The following is a 19,746-nucleotide window of genomic DNA, read 5'->3' on the forward strand; positions in this document are numbered from 1 at the left end:
GTAAACACGGCGAGTCACGCCGCTGCCGAGCGGCACCGGGGGCGCGGGGCTGCGGCGCGACCCCCGCGGCCTCCCCGGGAGGAGAAGCGGCTCCATTTAAAAATAAATTGAGGTCAAAGCACTTGCAGGAGCTGCAGCCGGCGCCGTGACACCGGGGGCAGCCTCGCATTAGAGTCGCCGGTGGCTCCGGGGGTCGCCGTCCCTTCCCCGCGGGCACCGGCGTGACGCAGCCGGGAGCTGCTGGGGCTGCGTGATGGCAGCGGCACACGGCCCAGCAGTGGGGCAAGAAAATGGGAATTTTGAGAGCTCCTCCGTGAACCGGCGCTGCAGACGCCGTCTCTGACCGGCAGCAGTGCCCGCCGCCAGCGGCACCGTGCGGGGGGCGGGAGAACGCGGGAGAGGCGGCTGGAAAAGTTCATTTGGGTTGGATCGCAATTCCCTCCCCAGATATTCCCTCCTCCTCCCGAGGAGCGGGGCGGCGGCGTGCAAAGCCCCGAGCCCGGGGGCTGCCAGCAGCGCCAGGAACAGGAGGAGAGCTCCGGGCAGCCCGGAGTGGACGGACACTGGTGATGCTCATGGCTCAGGGAGTGAAAAGCAATGTAGGGACGGGGACCTCTGTGGTTCACCCCACCTGCTCGCAGGAGAAAGGCCACCAAACTAGCCAAGATTCAACCCCGCGGGGACATGGACATCCCTGGGGACACACTGCAGCCCCGCGGTCTCCCCCGGCCCTCGCCGCCCCTCGGGGTCCCAGTGTAGGGCGGTCGCCGTGTCCCGCTCTTGGTGACCAGTGCCCGTTCCACCACCGGACACCCGGTGGGTGCCGCGCCACATTTGCGTGCGCCCAAAACCCTGGATCCTGGCCCGCAGGGATCCTCTCGGGATCGCAGCCACTTTTCCGGGGAACTTCCAGTTGGAAACTCCCCGGGGATCCCCGGCAGTGGGGTCGAACCCTCGGGGTGAGCGCAGCGCCCGGGAGGGGTCCCCGAATGCCGCCAGAGCTGCGAAACCGACCCCGAGCCTCATGCCCGCCCTTCCCGGTGCGGCTGCACAGCGCCGGCTCGCCGAGCATCCAGCACCGCGCGGCTGCCGCCGGCGCAGCGCGTCCCGGGATTTACCGGGTGCCGAGGATTTATTGGGTCCCGGGGCACCACCCCCTCCCCGGGGAATCACCTCCCCGCCGGGTCATCACCTACAACGTGCGCACCGCCCCCTCCTCGGTGCACCGTGTCCCGGAGCATCACCCCCCAGCCCCGGCGGCATCACCCCTGTCCCGCCGGTACATCCCATCCCGGGGCATCCCGTCCCCCCGGTGCGCCGCCCGTCCCGGGGCGGGGGGAGGGGGCTGCTGGGGGCGGGTCACCCCCCGCCGTTACATAAGGGGTTACGTCAGGGCGCGCGGTCACGCTCTTATCCCACCGCCGCCGCCGCCGCTCCCCCACCCCGCCCATTCACACTGCGCCGTGCAGCGCCCGGCCCGGAGCCGCCGCCGCCGCTCCCCAGGTGAGCCCCGCGGGCCGGGCCCGAGCCCGCAGCGCCTCCCGCGGGCCAGGCCCGGAGGGAAGGGAGGGAGGGGGGAGACCCGCGGCGGACGCCGGGGCCCCCATGACCGGCCTGTTTACACCGGCGCGGCGCGTACCACCGTGGCGGGGGAGCGCGAGGGGCCTGCCGCCGCGCTGAGCCCCGGCCGCGCCGAGCCGCGCTGGCGGCGCCGCGACCCGGTTACCGCGCCCGGGGCGGCAAACCCGGACCTCTCTTTCCGAGTACGGGGCCGGCACCGGGGAGAGGCCGAGCCCCGTCGCGGCGGCCGCCGCCCCCCCCCGGCGCCGCGGTGGTTCGCGCCGCGCGGCCGCGATTGGCCGAGCGCTTAAAGCGGCCGGCAGCGCGCGCTTTTCCGCCCCGCGGCGCGGCGGCGGCATCGGCGCGTGCCCCCTCGCCCGCGCGGCGCTGCCCGGCACGCGGGGCGGGGGGGGCCATGGACGGCGGCCGCCGCGGGACACAAAGGATGGGGCGGCGGCGGCGGGCGACGCGGCGCGGGGCCATGGCGGCGGCGGTGGCGGCCGGGCCGGGCATCGGCGGCGGCGGCGGCCCGCGGTACAGCCTGCTGGCCGAGATCGGCCGCGGCGCCTACGGCGTGGTGTACGAGGCGGTGTCGGGCCGCAGCGGCGCCCGGCTGGCGGTGAAGCGGATCCGTTGCGACGCTCCCGAGAACGTGGAGCTGGCGCTGGCCGAGTTCTGGGCCCTGACGAGCCTCCGGCGGCAGCACCCCAACGTGGTGCGCTTCGAGGAGTGCGTCCTGCAGCGGCACGGCCTGGGGCAGCGCATGAGCCACGGCAACAAGCGCAGCCAACTCTACCTGCGCCTCGTCGAGACCTCCCTCAAAGGTACCGGCACCCCCGGGGCCGCCCCGGCCCGGCCCCAACGCCCTCCGGGGCCTGCGGGGACCCTGTCCCTGGCACCCGTGTCACCCATCCCCACCCCTGAGCACCTGGATGTGCCGCCTCCCTGCTGCCCTCAGTGACCCCCGCACCCGGATCCTCCTGCCCCAGTCCCAGGTTACACCCCCGGAGCAGGTGGCTGCTGGGATGCCCCATGCGAGACATCCTGGGTTTGTCTCCTTTCTTCATGGACACCCTTCCACAGTATCCACACCTCAGGCACTGCTGCTGCCCTGCTTGCTACCCATCACCCCAGTGCTCAAATCCTTCCTGGGCATTGCCTGTGATTAACAGCACCCAATGCTCCCCCCAGCTCTCACTATGCTCTTCCTCCCACCCTGACTCACTGCATTTCCAGTGTAACCACACCTGGGCTCCTCCCTGAGCACCCCTCAGCCCTGCACACTTGGGGTCCTCTCTGGGGTATCTGCTCCAGGCTTGCTCCTATCACCGATCTCTGTCCTGTCCCTACAGGGCTCCCCACAGGGTCTCTGCTGCCACTCACCCTGAACACACCTGAGGGACCCTTGTCTGGACTCTGTCCCCCTGTGATGTGCATCCCTTCACACTCTCCTGTACGATTCTCCCAGGAAACCATTCCCTATGCCCCACCCATGTCTTGCAGCAGTGCCAGTGGGGTTCCTCCATGTGTCCTGCAGTCCCACCCCCAGTCCTGAGGGGCCCTCTTGCCATCTCCACGCTCAAACCTAACCCTTGGGGGACATCCCTGTGTGCTGGACCCCTGGCCAGCACTGACTCCAAATCCTGAGGCTCCATCTTCTACCCTGGCCTGTGCCACAGCCCGCACACATCCCCTTGGGGACCTTCACAGCCTGTGACTGTGTCCCAGTCACAGCAAGGGGACATCTCCCCCTCTCTGCCCAATGTACTGTCCCATCTCTGAGCACCCCAAGGCTGCAGCCTGTTATGGCTCAAGCTCTCACAGTTTTAGGACTGTCCCTGTGTCCCCCCCACTGCTGGCTCTGTAGGAACAGCCCTGGAAGCACTAATGCCTGTAGCCTAGGCTGATACCTCCATTTTCCCCTGGGGTCCCTCAGCAGCATCACGGGGCTGTCAGGGGTCACCTTCTCCTGTCACAGTCGATGGTTGTGATGCTGACATCTCCAAAATGCTCCCTCCCTTTGCTCCCTTGGCTGCTTGTCAGACCCAGCTTTGCCAATGTGCTGTGAAGATGTGGAAAAATACAGGAGCCCTGTTCCCTCACTGCCCCTGTGCCTCCCAGCCTGCTGTGAGCAGAACCACCCCCCCCAATCCTTCCTTCCCCAAACTTGTGTGCCAGGGTTCCTGTCAGCTCCTTGGGGTGCTCAGTGTCCCCGATCCCCCAGACCCTGTGGCAGGCACAGAGTTCATGCAAAGCTCCTGAGATCCATCCTCTGAGCAAACCTGTGGCTCTGACTGTCCCTGCCTTGCCTGTCCCCTCTGTGTCCCCACTGGGTGGACATGTCCAGACGTGCCTGGCTCTCCCCGTGCATCCCAGCTCCTGATCTTCTTCACACAGCCACCCAAGGGAGGCTCCCTGAGAAGGGCAGTGTCCAAATTCCTGTACAGCCAGGGCACACAGCTCCCTGGGACAGGAGCCAGCTCTTCCCTTCGGGTGTGTCCAGCTGTAGCAGGAGTGAGGGGTCCTGCCCCCTCTGTCTGTTGCACACCCTGAGGCGAGCTGGCTTGGCTTGGGGAGAGCCCTTGGGTAGCTGCAGGTGTCCCATGTGCAGGTGGGGAAGGAGACCCATCTCTGGAGGGGGTTGAGCCTTCTGAATTCCCAGCAGTGGGGAGGGCTTTGCCTGCCCTGGTCCTCCAGCAGCCCCTCAGAGGGGAGCAGAGCTGGGCTCTGCATCCCCAGCCTGGGCAGGAGTAGTTGTACTCCCCAAACCAAGCTGGGGCACATTCTCCTTCCCCTCTGCCTGGGGCTGCGTTGTGCCAGGCAGCCTGTGCTCGCTGCCTGCCCAAGTCTTGGCTCTGATAGATGTGGGTAAATGTTTTCACAACAAGAGGCTGTGCTGGATGAGCCCTGCAGGTCTGTCCCTGCCTGCCTGCGGTGGCCGTGGCGCTGCGCTCCGTGCCATTCTGCACGACCGCAGCTGGGCTATTTACGGGCCAGCACAGATGCTGTGCCAACGTGCCGGGGCTCAGGGCACGGCCAGGATTAATCTGAGACTCTCTGAATTGGAGCACAACGGTGGGGATACAGGCGGGGTTTGCTCTCAGCTACGGCCAGAGGCTGAGCCTTTAGCGTTTTAACGAGGTGTGGAGTAATTAAATTTAAAGGGCAGGGTGTGAAAAGGAAGGTGGAAGCTCGGTTCTGAGCTGGAGGAGAGGCACCTGTGCAATGTGCTCAGAGCACCTCCAGTGCTTGTGCACATCACATGCCCCTCTTGTTCCCATCCCAGAGCAGTGACAGAGCTGCCTTAAGTGAACAGGTATAAGGTGTTGCTTTCTGTTCCTCCCGTGTCATCTGTGAGGCCATCAACCTGCCACCAGCACTCAGCCTCTCTCATGGGCTGCCCTGGCATCACCTCTGTGTGTTGCCATCATTCCAGCTGCCTGGAATTCCATGCTGCCAGCTCCCATGTCTCTGGTGCAGCCTCCTTGCACAGAGGGAGTCAGAGGTTACATGTGCTGGTGGGCACTGGGATGCTGCTTCTGCTCTCGCTGCATTTCCATTTCCCCTGTGCAGCTAAGCAAATTAGCACGCTGTTAATGAGCTCCCCGGGATGGGGTGGGGGAGGTGTGTGTGTGCTGCTGGAAAGATGGAGTGTGAGTGTGTGCCATGCTGTGTTTGGGCAGGGAGCACATGGGGATGCTGGCTTGGTGATAGAGAACAGGTCCAGCCTGTCATTGGCATCTCCTCAGCTCCTGACTGCTTGTCTGCAGTTTGCTAACATCTCATCTTTAGGGAGCGTCTTGCCAGCTCTTTATGTTTAAAGCTGTTTGTTTTGAAGGCAGGAAGATGATTTAACAACTAAAACACTTTCAGATTATAGAAAGAAAATGAGGAAATATTACTTTTGGCTTAAGCCTCCACTCACAATGCTCCACCCAAAGTGAAGTGCCTGGTGCTCGCAGCTACTGCTGGATCCCCGTCATCTTTCCTGCGTTTGCTGACGTTCAGGGGCCAAGTTTTAAGTCAGAGCCTTCCTTATGCTAAAAACAAACCTTGGCTTGTCAGAACTAACAGGTCCTGGCTGCTGCTGAGCCAGTGTTTGAGCCACTGCCTGTGGGAAGGGGCTGCCAGCAGTGCTGTGTGTGAGGGATGTGGGGCTCTGCCGTGCTCCCTGTCATGGTTTGACTCCTGGCAGAGAAGACACAGACACTCCTGCTCCCTGTGTTGGGGCTGTATGGCTGCAGAGGGGAGCAGGAAAGCCAAACCCTGTGTTCTGCTGTGAATCTCAGAGATTTAACAAATCAAAGTAATGGCAGCTGTGTGAGCTGGGGCTGTCCTGGCTGTGCTGAGGTCTGTGCTCCCATGCTGTCATGCCAAAGGTGGCTTGCACCAGAGAAGCTGCTTTTCCTGGTCAGCATTTTGGTCTCCAGAGCCAAGCTGTCCTGTGCTGCTCCCAGCTGGTCCTTTCATGGTGAGCCTCCTTCCAGCCAGATGAGACCCCCAGAGTGCACCCAGTGCCCTGTGTAACTCCACCCTGTTCTTTCATCCCCTGCATCTGACCCTCAGACCTAATCTCAGCAGAAGATTGCTGAGGATGGGGAGGTGCAGCCAAATCCTTCTGTTGTGCCAATTTCCATTTCCATAGCAGTAGCCATGGATACAGACTGTTTGTGCAAATAACCAATATTCCCACCCACACTGCCTGCTGACCAGTGCAGCCCAGGGCTGGGTGGCCCTGGTAGTCCTTGGCTTTACCTGCTGCTGGAAGTTTTTTGCTTTCCCAGATGCTCTCTAGGGCTTTGCTCTAACAAAACCCAACTTTGTCAAATGGGTGGAGTTATGTAACTGCTTTCCAAAACACTTGAGTTCAGCTGTGGGACTTTTTAGCTGTGGCAGAGGTGAGTGGTATCCTCCAGCTTTTCTCTTATGGTACTTGATGATAAGAAAATCAATTTCTAGAGCAAAATGATGCTCTGGTGGTGTGTGCAGGCTCTGCCAATCACCTGGGTGCTCTCTGGAGGAGACTTGGAGTCTGACCCTGGGGTTTGCATTCCTGACATCAGCTAATGGGGATGGGTCTGTTGCCAATGCTCCCTGGGGCATCCTGGCATCCCTGGAGAGCATGAGTGGCAGACCTGGCCCCATTAGCTGATATGATGCTGTTGTGTTCTTCACATGTCTAATTGATGGGCAAGAGTCCTTCCTTAGGCAGGAGTTTTATGGAGTAAAGCCTGAGATGCTCTGAGCTTGAGGAGCTCAGTTTGATGTCTGGTGAAGGAAGAAGCTGTTTGGGGTGAAATACTGAGCAGTAGGAGTATTTACAGTCACAAGTGTGGCTGAGATTACACTCAGCAAACATTTTGCAGCTTGGACCTCCAGTTTCTTCTCATTAAAGACTTGTTGGCAGTTAATGAAAGTTGAAAGTTAATGAAGTGGCAGAGTTTCCCCAGCACAAATGCAATCCTTAAATGCACAGATTTGTTCTGGGAAGACCCAGTGGGCCATAGGGCTGGGACACTGCTGTGACCACTCTTGGCAGGTCTGTGCTGGCAGTGTGAAGGGCTGTGATTTACTCCCTGTGTGCAGTTCCAGTAAAGTGTGTGCAATGAGCCAGCCTTTGCCTCCTGCAGCACAGCTGAGGTGGGAGAGGAGGCATTCACAGAAGTGATTTATTTTTCCTGTAGACTCACTGCTAATTATGCTTTTAGCCTCTGCTGCTTTGGCTGTCAGAGCCTGGGGAGAATGGCCTGCTGGTAGGACTGAAGAACATGTGTTCTCTGCACTTTGCTGGGAGAAGGAGGTCCCTGAGCTGGTTCCCAGCAGTGGGTTTGGGTAAACATGGTGCTGGTGTGTCCTGCTCAACAGGATCCCAAAGCACTTGAAGCCACAGCAGTGCAATAGGTCCCAGTCACATTCCCAAAATTTTTGTTATCCACGTAAACCAGACCTGTTCCTCAGCCATCCTGGCTTAGTGTGGACTTTAAAATGTGTATGACAAACCCACTTTTTTTTGTCTCTTCTGGTCAGGTGAGAGGATCCTGGGCTATGCAGAGGAGCCTTGCTACCTGTGGTTTGTCATGGAGTTCTGTGAAGGAGGAGACCTCAACCAGTACGTGCTGTCCCGAAGGCCCGACCCTGCCACCAACAAGAGCTTCATGCTGCAGCTGACCAGTGCCATTGCCTTCCTGCACAAGAACCACATTGTCCACCGGGACCTGAAGCCAGACAACATCCTGATAACTGAGAAATCTGGCACCCCTGTGCTCAAGGTGGCTGACTTTGGGCTGAGCAAGGTCTGTGCTGGCCTGACTGCTCGGGGCAAGGAGGGTGGGCATGAGAACAAAAATGTGAATGTGAACAAGTACTGGCTCTCCTCAGCCTGTGGCTCTGATTTCTACATGGCACCCGAGGTGTGGGAGGGACACTACACTGCCAAGGCTGACATCTTCGCCCTCGGCATCATCATCTGGGCCATGATTGAGAGGATCACCTTCATTGATGCTGAGACCAAGAAGGAGCTGCTGGGGACTTACATCAAGCAGGGGACCGAGATTGTGCCCGTCGGGGAAGCGCTGCTAGAAAACCCAAAGATGGAGCTGCACATCCCTCAGAAACGCAGGACTTCCATGTCTGAGGGGATCAAGCAGCTCTTGAAAGACATGTTGGCTGCTAACCCACAGGATCGACCTGATGCCTTTGAGCTTGAAACCAGAATGGACCAGGTTACATGTGCTGCTTAAATTCAGGGCAGGGCACTGCTGTGCTTTGCAGCTGGGTAAGTGATTTGTGTTTTTTGTCTTGTTTCTGTCCACTAGTGCACTTTGTAGTGGCACAAAGGAGTCTTTTATGTTCTTAGAGCTATTTCTGTAGTGACTCATCAGAGCACTGCTTCTGAGGTTGTTTTCACCTATTCTACTGCAAAAATAAAATAGAGGTGAGAAATAGAATTAGCAGCTGCACATCCTGTCACTGCCCAAGGGCCCAGTGGAGCTGGAAGGGCTGGGCAGGAGCCTTGCTCCTCAGAGGTCCTGGCCAGTGGCTGAGACAGGCTGGGGCACAGCAGAGACACCTGCAAGCACTTGGTATAAGCTTTGGTGACATCTGTCTCTCTCAGGGTCAGGGAGGGATCTGCCAGTTCTGCCTCCTCTGCTGTGTGATGTAATTTTCACAGTCTGTGCTGGAGCTCCCTGTCTAGCACCCTCCCCCTCTGTGACACTTGGACAGGACACCTCGGGGCCCAGCTGGCTCAGTGAGTAGCACCAAGTGGCACATCTGTCTTGGCACAGAACTCTCTGCTTTCACCTACGAGGCACATGGGTCCATCCTGTGGCTCTGTTTCATTTCCCTATTCAAGGCAGGACTTCCCTTTGGTGTGAACGGCAGTGCCCAGACCCAGGAGATGCTTTGGTCTCCAGCATCTGTGCTTGTAGACCTGTGTCTGCTAAGGAAGGAAGCTTAAAAACAGCTCTGCTCAGACTGAGCTCAGCTCTGCCCAGAGTCCCCTCCCTTCTCCCCCCCTGCTAAACAGTCTCAGAGGTCTTGATCCTGAGGCCTGGGTGGTCACACATGGTCTGGAAGGACCCCAGGGACGTGGTTTAGCTGGCAGTGTCCCTCACCAGTGACACAGAAAGACTGGGAGGTGTTGCCTACATGGCAAAGCTGTCTGTAAACAGAAGCTGTTACTAGGGATTCTCCCAGCCAAACATTTCAATGAAACTGAAGAATTACAGATTACCAGGGGTGAGGCTGACATCTTTCCAGCCCACATCCTTTCTCAGGCTCCTGCAGAGCTGCCTGCCCATCACTGGTCCCAGGAGATCTTTGACAGCCTGCCTGTGTCACGTGCTGGCATCACAGCTTGGGCCCAGCCCTCACCTCACCCCAAAACCACACACAGCCAGCTGGACTGGAGCTGACCATGGATGCAAGAGGCTAAAGAGGAAGGAAATCTTGTCCTTGGCCCGCATGCACCAGCCCTCAGCTGATGGCTGTGTGTCTGTCCAGCTCTGAGAGCAAGCCCCCAGCTGCAGGCAGTGGGGAAGGTGGAGGTGTTTTGGCAGGTTTTGCTAAAATCCCTCATTGCTGCCACCTGAGGGTTCCTGAGCTTTAGAAAAACGCTGTGGGGCCTGACCCCCCTCTCTCTGTGTGCCCAGGTACACTGTGTGCTGTTTGTAGAGAAATAGGGATGGAAATGGAAAAACCCATTGGGTGGGTTTTGTTCTTCTCTGTTGGTTTGTCCAAACTGGTCCACAGACCATCCCCTCTGCACTCTTCCACCCACAAAATGTTTACCACCCCTCTCAAGTGCGAGTAACCGATTCAAGCACTGCTGCCTGGGGCTGGAGACTGGTCCCAGTGAAGTGTGGGCTGGGGATTAGGGTGGGGGAATGAATCTGGAAATGAGAGCCCTCAAGATGGGTGTGCTGCAGCCCCGGGGCAGACACCCTGCCCCGTGCCCGGGGCTGTGGGAGCAGCTCTGCCGCACGTGGAGGGTCAGGCCGGGCTCTGCCATCTGCGCTGCCTCTGTGCTGACACGATGCTGCTGCTTATGCAACCGGCCCCTGCCCTCGGGGGAAATTCATCCTGCGCAGATCTGCGGAATAGTACATGAAGGGATAACAAACACCGAGGGGACAGTCCTACCCCGCGGCTGTTTGCTCAGACCCAGCTGCCTCTTGCAGCCCCCCCCCAAGTCCATCCGTGAGTCTGCACCGATGGCTCCGTCGTGACACAGCTGCAGCAGCCAGGGATGCTCTTACATAACCCAACCTGGCACATGGAGCGTGGCTGCCTGGCCCACATAGAGCCCAGCACCAGCCATATGTCCCTGCAAACCCAGAGCGTTCTTTGCCTCACTCGTGGGGCAGCCAGAATATATGTATGGTGCACTTTGCTGTGTGGTTTTCCTGGGGTACTTGTGTATTCAAATCAGCCTTCTTCTGGCTGCTATTAAATGCAAATCTTAAATTGGAAACCTGCTTGAGAAGCTTAAAATGGGATTTAGAGCAGAGCCTGAATTCTGCTCTCAGGTAATTTTAGTTGACCGAGAAACTCACGTAACCTCTCCCAACTTATTTGTGGCACTGGCATGTAGCTTTGCTGTGCTGGGTCATGCAGCAGGTTCTTCCCCAGGACAGTTCAGACCTGCTCAGCCTTGGTTCATGTCATAACCTGGAAAACTGTAACCCTTCCTGACCCAGGGAATCGGATTTTTGCTTATTCTTTGCTATGCCACTGACCTATTCAGATTTTGCTTAATGTCTCAGCAGCTTCAGTTCTGCCATGGATGCTGCACGCACCTGAGAGCTTCATGCTCTGTTACCCTTCCAAAATGCAGATAGGAAATGTCAGTTCTCAGAAGGGAAGGTGTTTTTTGCTTGGTTTATGCTGGGCACCGGGCTGCCTGAGGTGGAGATAACTCATTATCTCCTTGCTTTTCCCACTGCTGGTGGCACTGGTGCAAACAGTTCCAGCAGAGATGGGCAGCATTTCTGTGGGAAAAACAAAGGTATTCTCTTTTTCATTTGAACACTTCTTCGCTTCCTTCTGCAAATATTTAGATAAAACCAAGTTTATCTACAGCTGTCTAGAGTTGTTGGCAAAAGCTGCCTTTTGGGCAAAGAGGACAAAAGCCTTTCTAGTACAATTGAGGAGTGGCTGGGTTGTGCTGGGTATCTGCTGATGGGTCTCTTTCTGTGATAGCCCAGCACTAACTGCACTGCCCACTGGGGAGTATTTCACCCTTCCTTCCCAATACTGAAAAACTGGAATGATTCTCCTTTCCTGCAATGAGAACATCTTTCTATGTCACTTTTGTAGTTGCCCTCCAGATTCCCTGGGGATGGTGAGGGGCCTCCCAGAGATGCTGCTCTGGTGGGATCCTCTGATGGGATGGCTTTGTGCAACCCTCAGACAGGTTGTAGAGGAAAAAGGTACAGTGGCAGTGTGGCCTTTTGCTTCTCCCTGCAGTGACACAAGGGCCTTGGCCGCAGAAACACAAAGGGTGAGTGCAGCATCACCCACCACTGACAGTTATGTGTTTAAGAAACTTTGCAGTTTTGATTCACACAGGACATCAAACTACAGTGGTTGTGATCAGTGTAGAGGCAGCTTGTTCTGGTAGGTTTGCATTCAATGATATTTTCACTGTGGATAAAACAGTTGATCTGATTTTGGGTGGATGCTCAAGATGAATGGCAAGAATCTGTGCAGGCTGAAGCATCTCAGGGGCTGTCATGAGCAGGATGGTGTTCAATAGCTGTGGCCAGTCTGGTTCTCTCCAGCACTCCTCTCTCACTGGGTTTGATTATTCCAGTTTCAGCTGAAAGTGGCTGTTTGTATTTGCATTGTTCTGCTCTTTGCATTTTACACGTGCACCAGGAGCTGATGCTGAACAAGCTTATCTGCTCACCCTGCACGATGGTGTCTGCTCTGGCCAGAGCTCTCTGGTGCTGTGCCCAGCCACCCCCAGCACTGCTGATAAACTGCTGCCCTGTGGAATTTCAGAGCTGAAGGAGGGACAGGGATCAGGGACACAGCAGCAGCTCTGAGAGCTGTCAGTGAGCAGGGACTGCTACATCCAGTTAGATTTTGGCTGTTAGTATCACTCAGCTCAAGTTTTACTCACTGGCCTAAAGAACAGCAATTTCATTCCTAAAACAATGTTGGTTTTGACTTTGGACTGTTTTCAGTGTGGTTTGTGGATCTTGGCATGGACAAAAGCCATAGTAAAAGCAAGGTCAGTTCCTCTTAGCCATAGTAGTGAATGCAGCATCACAGGGGCCACTCCATGGAGTGGTGACACCCTTCTGGACAGTGTTGATTCTACCTGGGGTGAAATGAAGCCTGAGGGTGACCTGGACCATGTCACCTCTGGCCAGTTGGATTGGTGTTTGTGTTTACTTGCTGTCATCCCTGCTTTGCCCTCTGGGGGCGGTCACTGCGGTTGGGTTTAAGGATGCACCCAAGGAATGCATCACAAGTACAGGTACAGAGCATGAGGGAAGGCTCAGGAGGTAAATCAGGCACTCAGCTCCGTTCCCTTGCACTCAGTGTCCACACCCAGGGGCAGATGACATGGCTAACACCAGGAGCTGCTGGGTTGTCTCTCCCTCCTCTGCACTGAGTCCTCTCTGCCATGCAGACCCCACTGCCCCTCTGTGTGACCCACACATTGGTGTCATCTTGTGTGCTGGACGAGGGCTCCATGGGCTGCTGCTTCACATCCTGCTGATGCCAAATGAACATTGGAGCTGATTAAAGCTATAAATGGCATCAGTGGAGGGATTAAAAGCTCTTGAACAAGCCCCTGTAAAAACGTGCGTCAGTGGGGCGAGCTCTCCTGTCTCAGAGCAGCGAGCTCAGGGCTGCTCAAGCAAGTTCCTTCCCTCATAATGTTCCTACTCCAGGGAAGCACAAACAGAAACCCTGCCCTACTTGCTAACAAAGCTGCATAATAGGAGAAACCTTCCAGAAGAATCCTTGTGTGTTTGCCCTGACCTGATGTCTGTGTGCCTCTCGCCTCCTCAAACAGAAAGGCTTTATTCCGATGGCAGCCTGCAAAAGTGGCATCCCTTTGGTTAACCTCTCCTGGAAAGGAGTGTGCCCATGACCTTGCCTTCTGCTCTGAGCAGCCTTGTCCTTTAGAAATGTGTTCCTCAGGCAGGGATTTCTTTAATGAGATTTCCTAGGGCTAAGGTATTGGAGTAATTTGCTGGGCAGTAGCATTTTTTCTGCAGCAGGTCTTTCCCACTGCTCCCTTGGTGTCTCTGCAGAGCCCTTTGCCTGGTGGCCTAGGACCTGCCCCTGCTGAATGGGGGAGTTAAATCCACCCCACACATTTTTTTCCCATCTGAGTTTAGAGCTCATGGACCACCCCGACTGCTTCCCAGCACAACCACTGCCCTCAGCTCTGCTGGTGCCTCCTTGAGTTTGGGACATCCTAAAGGATGGATTTTCAGTACAGAAGTGGCATCATGTGTATATAGGTGTGCTGTTCTTCTGCTGTCCACAGGGAATTTTCTGGGTTGCAGACAAACTATGTGGAAAATGCTGGTGGCTTATGTGCAGCATTGAGCATTCCATGTCCCTGAGCTCAGAGGACAGGAGGGTGCCAGGGCTGTGGATGCCAGGGTGCTGCAGGGACCATGGGGGTTGTTGTGTGTTGAGGCTTTGGCCAAAGCAGGGATTGATGCAACAAATCCAACTCTAAAATCCCTGGCACTGAGCATCCTTGTGGGCTGAGCTGTGAACCTCTCCTGCTCTGTTTCCAGTTGCACCAGCCTGGATTTTACCCACCAAACCTCTCCTGCTCTGTTTCCACTTGCACCAGCCTGGATTTTACTCAGCTTTTGCAGAGCCACTTGTGCTGCCCGAGCGCTGCTGACGCAGCAGGCGAGTGGTGCAGGGCAGCTCTGGGCTTGCAGCTTGTTCCACCTTTCCTGTGGAGTGCATGGAGCCAGCACTCACAGACACATCACATGGACTCTCAAGGCCAGGCTCTGCTGTGGGAACACTTGTCCTTGTTCCAGCAGGACTGTGTGGGATGGGGCTGTGTGTGGGGGTGTGAGGAGATGCTCAGCCCCAGCCAGCCTGTCCGTGGGGCAGCTGGATGTGTGCTGTCCTTGGCAGTGTGCTCCAGGCACTGCTGTCTGAGTCCTTCTGGGATAAAATCTGACTGTAAACTGAGCCCAGTCCCTGTCTGGATCGATAGCCAAAGCACTGGGCAGTAGAGAGAGGTGGCAGCACCCATTTGGGGCTAACTGGGATAAGTGGGCAGGTGGCAGGAGTGGTGTCCTCCACCCCTTCCATCCAGGAGCCAATGCCTGCAGTCACAATGTAGTAACAGAGACAAACCACTGACAAACCTGACCTCTCTTTCTCCTCTCTTGTTTTTTCTTGCAGATTTATTTACCAGGGACCCATAATCTCCATTATTTACGTGCAAGAAGGAAGTCAAAGATAAGGGAAGATGATAATACAGAAGATCCCCGGTCTACAGGATCTCTTGCAATGTGAAATATTTGAGTGTTACTTTTTTGTGTTGGGAAGGGTGTTGTGGGGGTGTGGGAGGGGGCTGCAGGTGCCTGTGGAAGAACACAAGCTGGCAGCTGTCACTCACAAAACTTTGAAAGAAGATCCAGAGAGCAGAGCTGCCCTTGCCTAGCCCTCCCTGTGTCTCCTGTGCTGCTGTTTGACTCATTAGATGTTTTTAGGGATGTGGTTCCATGAGGAAATGGGAATCAGCAGCCTGATGGTGAGGTGTACTGCCAGGCACCAGCTCTAAGTCCAGCTGGGCACAGCTTTGGGTTCAAAGCTATTGATTTTGCCTAAGGAAAATGGGAGCAAAGTGGTGGGTAGGCTTGCATTGGGAGTGCAGTGCTTTAGGAAAGAGGAATCTCTTGGTCCACATGTTGCAAGCAGATAAATAACTTCATAGCCAGGCAGCTCCTGAATAGGTGGTGCTGCCCAGGCTTGTGAGCAGCTGACATTAGGATAGAGTAGGATAAACAAGCTGGAAAGCCATTTGGCAAAGCAGGTCTTCCCAAGCTGGATTTCATGATCATCTTTGTGACTTTCTATACAGAGGGAACTGGGGAGCTGCTGAGAACATTTTCAGGTTGACATCATCTGGGTACAAGAGAAACAGAGAGCAGTGCACTGCTCTGATCCATTTAATGCCAAACTTCAGTCAATAGGAACAATGCTGTGGAGAGAAGGAGGTTTGGCCTAATGGGTCAAGGGCTGGATTTTAGCCTCCCACAGGACACTTTTCCCTGCTAGCTAATGATCTCCAGGAAGCAAAAGGCAATGCTGCTATTCAGGATAGGCTACAGTATAGTACAGCTCAGGTCAGGAGATTGGAACCTCAGGCTGAGCACTTAAAACTCTATTTCCTTGCCTATATTTAAAGCAAAACTCATTTTCTGGGGCTGCCCTGTGTTGATGATCTTTAGACTTTGCTCACTGTAAATGCAATGTAAAGCACCACCTCTTCTCCACTCTGCAGCTTCTGAACCACCTAAAATGTTTCTCAGCAGGTGAAATCACCAGCAGTGGTTTGGGAAGTGGGGCTGGTCTGACCCAGGGTGCTCAGTCTGGAGCTGGCCATGGCAGCACCTGCTCCCCTCATCCCTGGCTGTGGGAACTGCTCCTTGCATGCAGCTTTCCTCTGCCATCACTGGAAGGTTCCTAACTGGCAGCACCTCTATGATCTCCTCAGTGTACTGTGCTGAGCTCACAGGACTGAATGGAAATGGAGGAAATTCAGGTGGGCTCAGGCAGAGCAGGGAAAGGGTGGAGGAGCTTCTTTTCCATCTTTTCCAGAACACAAAGCTAAAGCTGTGGCTGCAGAAAGACCTAGTCCTTCTTAGGAGGACCAGGAGGCTCCAGACTGGCTGTCTGTGACTTGTGAAGGTTTGGACAGCACAAATGCACTGCCAAGCCCTTGTTCTCACACTGTGTTTGTCCCTAGGGATGTTTCTATGGGCTGCAGCTGGGTGGGATTCCTGCAGCTTCCTGTGCTGCATCCCACAGGGAGGGGAGAGTGAACCATTTAGCTCACAAGTGCAGTGTTAGTGCCCTGATCACTGGACCATCCTTCCTCCACCTGGCAGAGCCTTTGCTCCTGACTGTCACAGCTGTTCTAAGCAAACCCTGGCCTGAAGGGGCGCAGTAAGAGGGCAGGAGGGGAAGCTGGAAGGCAGTCAGTGCATTGCCCTGTTCTTCTCAGGACAGGAGTGAGTCCAGCAGGCCCTGGGAGGGTCGGCCCTCTTGGTCCACTGCTGTTTCAGGCCATCTTCAAACCACACGTGTCCACCTCAGCTTTTGCATTGCAGATGTGTTTTTCAAGCAGCTTGATGTTAGTGAGCTAGACCGTAGTGCCTTACTTAGGATTTAGCAAACACTTCCAAGGAGGAGTCCTAGGGCTGCTAGCCTTTGGCCAACATGGATGTTTCCCTGATTAGTTTGTCCTTCTAAGAGCATTTCTCTCTGATTTTGCTGCTGTTTGTGCTCAACTCCCCAGACTATATAGGAACCTGCCTTGTGTTTACAGCTCCCCACATCTCTCCTTCAGTTACTTTGGCCCAGACCAGCACTCCCTCTAGAACAAGGTGGGAACAGCTCAAACCTGCATATGCTGTGGGATGGAGAATGTTTTAGTTTTTTCCCAGCTGGGTCTTTTGGGTCTCACCTGCCCAGCCCCTGCAGGCCAAACTTCTTCCTCTGCTGTGGATGTTTGGCATCAGGATGCGCTGCTGGGAAAATCCAAGTTTAAGAAGGCAATCCCGAGCCTGTGGCCCATTTCCCACCCCAGGGCCATGCTGTCTGTCTCTTCCTGGCTGCAGTGAAGCTGAGCATCCAGGTGCTGGGGGTAGCTGGTTGGTGTGGGGGGAGCCAAGCCCCCCTTGCAGAACTCTCTGGGCTCGTTGGCCCCAGATGGTGCCCACGCCGGGGGAGTGATTGTATGAAACTGTTTACTTCTGATTTTGCTGTTTACAAGAGGGATGTGGGGTGGGTGGGGGGAACAAGCCAAGCCTCAGGAGGATTGGGAACTGTGTTATCTGCACCAGCCTGCAGCAAGGCCGACAGCACCCGCATCGTGCAGGTGTCACGGGGATCTCCCAGCCAGCTTTGGTCCATGGGGAGGAGAGCAGAGGTGGCTGTAGCCTAGAGGGGTTAGATTAGCTCCCCTGTATCCCCTTGCTGCTGTGTTTGAGGTTCAGCAGTGCTAGTGACAGATAAGAGTTACCCCTGTGGTCTTCCTCTACTCCTCAGGACCCAGCTCCTTCACATATCACAGGCTCCCAGAGCCTTTCTGGAGCAATAAGATGTAAAGCAAGCGTTACCATCGTCGTGGAAATCCTCCGTTGTGTGCGGTGTCTGTCTCCTCCGTATGCAGTACGAGTCTGGGTTTAAGCCTGCCAAGCATCACAGGGGAGCTGCTGCAGGCCACAAACTGGGATTTGTTTCCCTGGGCTCTCTGCAGGTCGGGAGAACAGGGAAATGCTGCTGCTTTCCTTCCTTAGCCCAGGCCTGTGCTGCCCAAGGCTCACACTACAGCTGCCCAGAGCAAGGCTGCTCCTGGTCCCTTCCTGGCAATGCTGGCATGGGGTGGGTGAGCAGAGCTCAGTGCTCCACTCCTCACAGCCCCCATCCCATCAGCCAGTGGGAAAGCAGAGCCCCATTTCCTTTGAACAGGGGTGCAGCCAATGCTTGTGCCACTGCTGTGGGAGGAGTTGTGCCTGTGTTCCTCAGCTGGATACAGGCACATCCAGCGTGTGGGCCCTTCATGTCCAGAAGCATTTCTCACTTCAGGGCAGGGTGTCTGGTGGGTGTAGCTGGAAGGGAAGTGCAGGGAGCTGTTCTCTTCCAGCTGTGATCTGCCAGATCATTTCTCTGCAGCCTGCACAAATGCTTTTAGCCCTGAGGGTGTCTGGGCTGCTGCAAGAGCTCACAGGGGCCACATGGGAGTGCCTGGTGGCCCCAGCCTGGCACCTATGCCCAGCAGCTGCCCAGGCCAGCATGGACCCTCAGCTCACTCACCCAGCAGAAAACAGCAGCTTTGCAGGGTGAGCTGCTTCACCACCACACCAGAACAGTTCTGGGTGAACCCCAGGACAGGGGCTCATGGCTGCCCCAGCCCTGCTGAGGGCTCTCCCTGCTCCCCACAGCTCCTGTGCTGAGCTAGCAAGAGCAGAAGGCTTAAACCCAGACTCCAAACTAAAGATAATATTAGTAAATGAATCTGTATTTTTCTTTTCATCTTTTTTTTTTTTTTTTTTTTTGCACAGAAGCTGGTTATCTAGGACCTATGTGTGAACAACTTTATATAAATATTTTTTGTACTTGGTTTCCTTGGGTTGGTATGAAACGTTCTATTTAAGTTTTTTGAACACTGTGGATCCCCTGATGTGTATGAATGGCAGAGGCTTTGTAAATTAAGGGACGTTTGTGTGAATAAAGCTATTTGATGGGGTTGAAAAGCCACACACAACTTGAAACGTGAGCTCTGTGTGTTTGTCCTGTGCTGTGCTGACAGCAGTGAGGCTGAAAGGGTGTCCCTGGCAGCAGTGGGCAGGCCAAGGCCCTAAAGCAGCTCTGGCTCCATCCTGGAGGGAAGGTCCAGCTAAGCCTGAACTGGAACTGGGCTAGCTGGACTGACCTCGGGGCTTAGGGCACTAAACCAAGGCACCCTGGCCAGTGCCAACCACAACGTGGCTCCCTGGCATGAAGCACTTGTGGCCCTTTATCCTTGGCCTGGATTAGGATTAGCCCCGTTCTTGATGCAGACACCAAGTAGGGCATTGTGATTAGCAGGACAGGCAAGCTTGGCCTCTGCCCTTACAGAAACACCTCCCCATCCTGCCCCTTCCTCCCCATCTGGCCACAAGCTGGCACCCCCATGGTTCAGGAGCCAGAAAGGACCGGCTGCCCACTCTTGAAGGTGCCTGCAAACCCCCCAAGGAAAATGCCCTGCAGAGCTGCCACTTGGGCAGCCACAATGGGCTCCTCCCTTTTCACAGACCCTCTGCCCCAAGTCCCAGATGCCCAAGCTGGTCACAGCAGCTGGGAGCCCCCGGTGCCGCGGTGAGAAAAGCATCACGAGGCTGAGCCGCATCCTGCAGCCACGGGAAGTTTTCCTGTGGGTGATGCCCACAGGAGTGAGCAGCCTGGGGCCACCCCGAGCCGGCGTGGGGCTCAGGATGTCCCGGCACCCTCGGCCCTTGGTAAGGGCCCCGCAGCCTCGCACGACCCGCGGCAGCCGCGCTGGACGTGCAGGGCAGGCCGTGCTCGCTGCGCTCCCCCTGCGGCAGCCCCAGCGCCGCCGGCCGCGTGGCCGTGGGCTCCCCCCGCACGGCCGTCACCATTGTGCGCCTTAATCGCTGCCGACAGGCACCTAAAATGGATGTTTTCAGCCCAGTGGGGCCGCAAGGAGGCTGCTCGACCGCAGCCGCAGCGATGCCGAGGGGCTGGCGAGGGGCCCCAAGCTGCGCTTCCTCCCGCTTCCTGCTGGGTTAGCTCGGGCAGTGACTGCGGCACCCTGTGAGGGGCAGCCTGGGGGCTCAAACATCCCCCCGGTCCTGCCCACAGCATCCTGCCTGCAGGCAGGGAAGGGGCTGCATTGGCTCCAGTGACACTGGCCCCAAGACTGTCCCTGTCCTGGTGACAAACGCAGCTGCAGAG

General features: G+C 56.3%; 1 protein-coding gene across 1 annotated transcript; it reads left to right on the forward strand.

The window, feature by feature from the left end:
- The first annotated feature begins 989 nt into the window (after positions 1-989).
- Positions 990-18,563, forward strand: STK35 (serine/threonine kinase 35). The gene is made up of 4 exons (XM_063172732.1): positions 990-1,729; positions 1,786-2,384; positions 7,588-8,335; positions 14,464-18,563. Exons 1-3 carry the CDS (start codon positions 990-992, stop codon positions 8,298-8,300), a joined length of 2,052 nt encoding a protein of 683 aa, XP_063028802.1. The 3' UTR covers positions 8,301-8,335; positions 14,464-18,563.
- Positions 18,564-19,746: the final 1,183 nt, after the last annotated feature.

Source organism: Melospiza melodia, chromosome 19 (genome assembly GCF_035770615.1).
Source record: "Melospiza melodia melodia isolate bMelMel2 chromosome 19, bMelMel2.pri, whole genome shotgun sequence".
Classification (NCBI taxonomy): domain Eukaryota; kingdom Metazoa; phylum Chordata; class Aves; order Passeriformes; family Passerellidae; genus Melospiza; species Melospiza melodia.

Coding starts and splice junctions, on each gene's coding strand:
- STK35 (XM_063172732.1), top strand. CDS start 990: ATGCCGCCAGAGCTGCGAAACCGACCCCGAGCCTCATGCCCGCCCTTC. Junction 1,730..1,785: donor CGCCGCGACCCGGTTACCGC/GCCCGGGGCGGC, acceptor GGCACCGGGGAG/AGGCCGAGCCCCGTCGCGGC. Junction 2,385..7,587: donor CGTCGAGACCTCCCTCAAAG/GTACCGGCACCC, acceptor TCTTCTGGTCAG/GTGAGAGGATCCTGGGCTAT.